The sequence below is a fragment of the Euprymna scolopes genome, chromosome 37 (genome assembly GCF_053919585.1).
Source record: "Euprymna scolopes isolate OS-2025 chromosome 37, ASM5391958v1, whole genome shotgun sequence".
NCBI lineage: Eukaryota > Metazoa > Mollusca > Cephalopoda > Sepiida > Sepiolidae > Euprymna > Euprymna scolopes.
The window spans coordinates 51,797,763-51,800,438 of NC_136518.1; the positions used below are offsets into that span (position 1 = coordinate 51,797,763).

At 24.6% G+C, this 2,676-nt stretch overlaps 1 protein-coding gene across 1 annotated transcript in view; it reads right to left on the reverse strand.

The window, feature by feature from the left end:
• LOC145261158 (atos homolog protein A-like) overlaps positions 1 to 1,347 on the reverse strand; it is a 311,376-nt gene extending 310,029 nt beyond the window's left edge. The window contains exon 1 of the mRNA XM_080119477.1: positions 818 to 1,347. Within this exon, the coding sequence (XP_079975603.1) occupies positions 818 to 833 (16 nt within the window). The 5' untranslated portion in view covers positions 834 to 1,347. The remainder of the gene's footprint in view (positions 1 to 817) is intronic.
• Between the last annotated feature and the right edge of the window lie 1,329 nt (positions 1,348 to 2,676).

Genomic DNA, 2,676 nt, shown 5'->3' on the forward strand with positions numbered 1-2,676 from the left:
ATACACACATATTATACCCTGCATATATATATATACACACACATATTATACCCTGCATATATATATATATATATACACACACACACACATATTATACCCTGCATATATATACACATACACATACATATTATACCCTGCATATATATACACATACATATTATACCCTGCATATATATATATACACACATACACACATATTATACCCTGCATATATATATATATATATACACACATATTATACCCTGCATATATATATATATATACACACACATTATACCCTGCATATATATATATATATATACACACACATTATACCCTGCATATATATTTATATATATATACACATACATATATATATATATATACACATATTATGCCATACACATACATATTATACCATATATATACACATACATATTATACCATATATATACACATATATATATATTATATATATACACATATATATATATTATATATATACACACACGCTAAACCAAAAATATATTTTAAAATCATTTCAATTAAGAAATATATTAGTCCATATGCCTTGAAAATAATTAGAATACTAAGTATTTAAAAAAGTAAAATCGCAAATTGAAAAAATAACAAACGTGTTGGTTCCACGATTTAAAAAGCTAAATATTTAATAATAAATTAAAATTAAAAATACTGTTATTTCAAAATATATTTTTATTATTATTTATCAAGACATATGTTCCAATACGAGCGTTTATTTTTTTTTTTTTAATTTTAATATATTATTATTATTAACCAGAATTTATTATTAATTAAAATTATATTTAAAAAGTCATACCTCTTTCGGGTTTCATTGCCACGTCTGACGAGAAAAAAACGCACAACCAAAATTACTGCTGTGTCCGAGTTTAGTTTCAAAAATTTAAAAAAAAAAAAAAAAAAAAGGTGGTGCCCTTTGCAAAGGGGTTCTGTCTTTAGAAATATAGTTAAAGGGGGGATTTACCCCCCTCTAAACCATCAGAATTAAATAAAAGGACCTTGCTTTAGGCTCTTTTTTAATCACGATTCGTGGAAGACGGTCTTTACACTCCGGTGTCTCGTTGCATTGCGATCATTATGGTGTACGTTTTATGGACGTACACAGAGACACTAACAACAACCGTGCCATTCTCATTATTATTATTATATTTATGTAAACACACACAGAATTAAAGTTTTTGTTGTTTTTGTTTTTTTAATTCGCCGTTTTTTTTTATATATATATAATTAGCTGTTTTGAAATAGTTTTATCAAAAAATAAAAATCTAATTGTAAACACGCACTTCCTAACTTCTAAGTTTATTAAAAAAAAAAAAAAAAAAAAAAAGTCGCGTCTATGACAAAAAATCTGAAGTGTCAAATGTCTTCATTTTTTTTTTAATTGTAAATATAAATTAAAAACTATTTTCGTTTATTTATTTTAAATAAAACGTTGTTTATTTATTGAGCATTTTTACGTTATTCTCGACATCGTAATAACAATGAAATTGTTTTTGTATGGTAAATACAGTCCTAATAAACTAAAAAAAAAAGACTCTTTGTCTTATTTCAAAGCGTTCACGTAATTATTAATAAAATATCAAATAAAAATTTATTTATTTCAATTTATTTTATTTCTTTTTTTTTTTTTGGGTTTAATAAACACCTTAACAATTCAGTAGTACTTTTTTGTTGTTGTTGTTGCTTTTTATGGGTAGGTCTATGGATATACCCTTTGTTTTTCTTGAAAACTTTACTTAATATTTAAAAAAAAAAAATTTTAATTTAAGAAAATTTTAAACTTCATATAGCTAATCAATTTTTTGTCTTAATTTTCACTTTCTTTTTTTTTTTTGTCGGCAAATTCTTAAAAGTATGTAATGTCCATAGCTCTTGTGTACGCGTATGAAACTTTCAATTATTAAAACAATAATAAAGTATATTTAGTCATAATTATTTTTCAAGTTTAAACATTATCTTATTTATATCCACTTTTTTAAGTTAAGTTTTTAAAAAGTATGTCCAGACCTTTGTTGTTTTTGTTGTTGTTTGAAACGTTCAATGATTTTATTTTTGTTTTGATTTTTTTTTTTTTTTTTTTGCTTAAATAATTGATAAGTTTTTACTTAAGTTTATTTATTAACCTCTATAATAAAATGTTTATTCTTCTTTTCTTTTTTTATGTGTACGTCCTTTAAGTAAGAAGTAGCGGAGTGTCAAAATATTTCTTTTAACTTTGGTTCTTTTGTTAAAAGCTTTCAAAAAGGAAAAGGCGAGGTTGTAAGAAAATCCGACCCAGATATCAGAATTATTTATATTTAAAGAAGAAATATATGCATAATAGAGTTTATATATTTTATATTAAAGTTGACAGTTGGAGAGATGGAGGTTGTTTAATTAAACAAACTCGAGTCGGTGTGTATTACTTTCAAACAAATATCGGCCTTGCCCGCAATTTGACTTCCATTTTCATTTTGCTTATTATAACGATGATGATGATGGATTCTGAAAAAAATGAAGTTTTGATTTTTTTTTTTTTTTTTTTTTTTTTTTAAGTTAATTATGGTTTTGTTTGGTCGATTCTGGTCTCGAGGTGGAATTTGGTACAAACATTATCTCTCTCCATCATTAGCTCTGTCAAGGATTTTTGGAATCGTCCAAGTCTCCAACTTGTGCTCC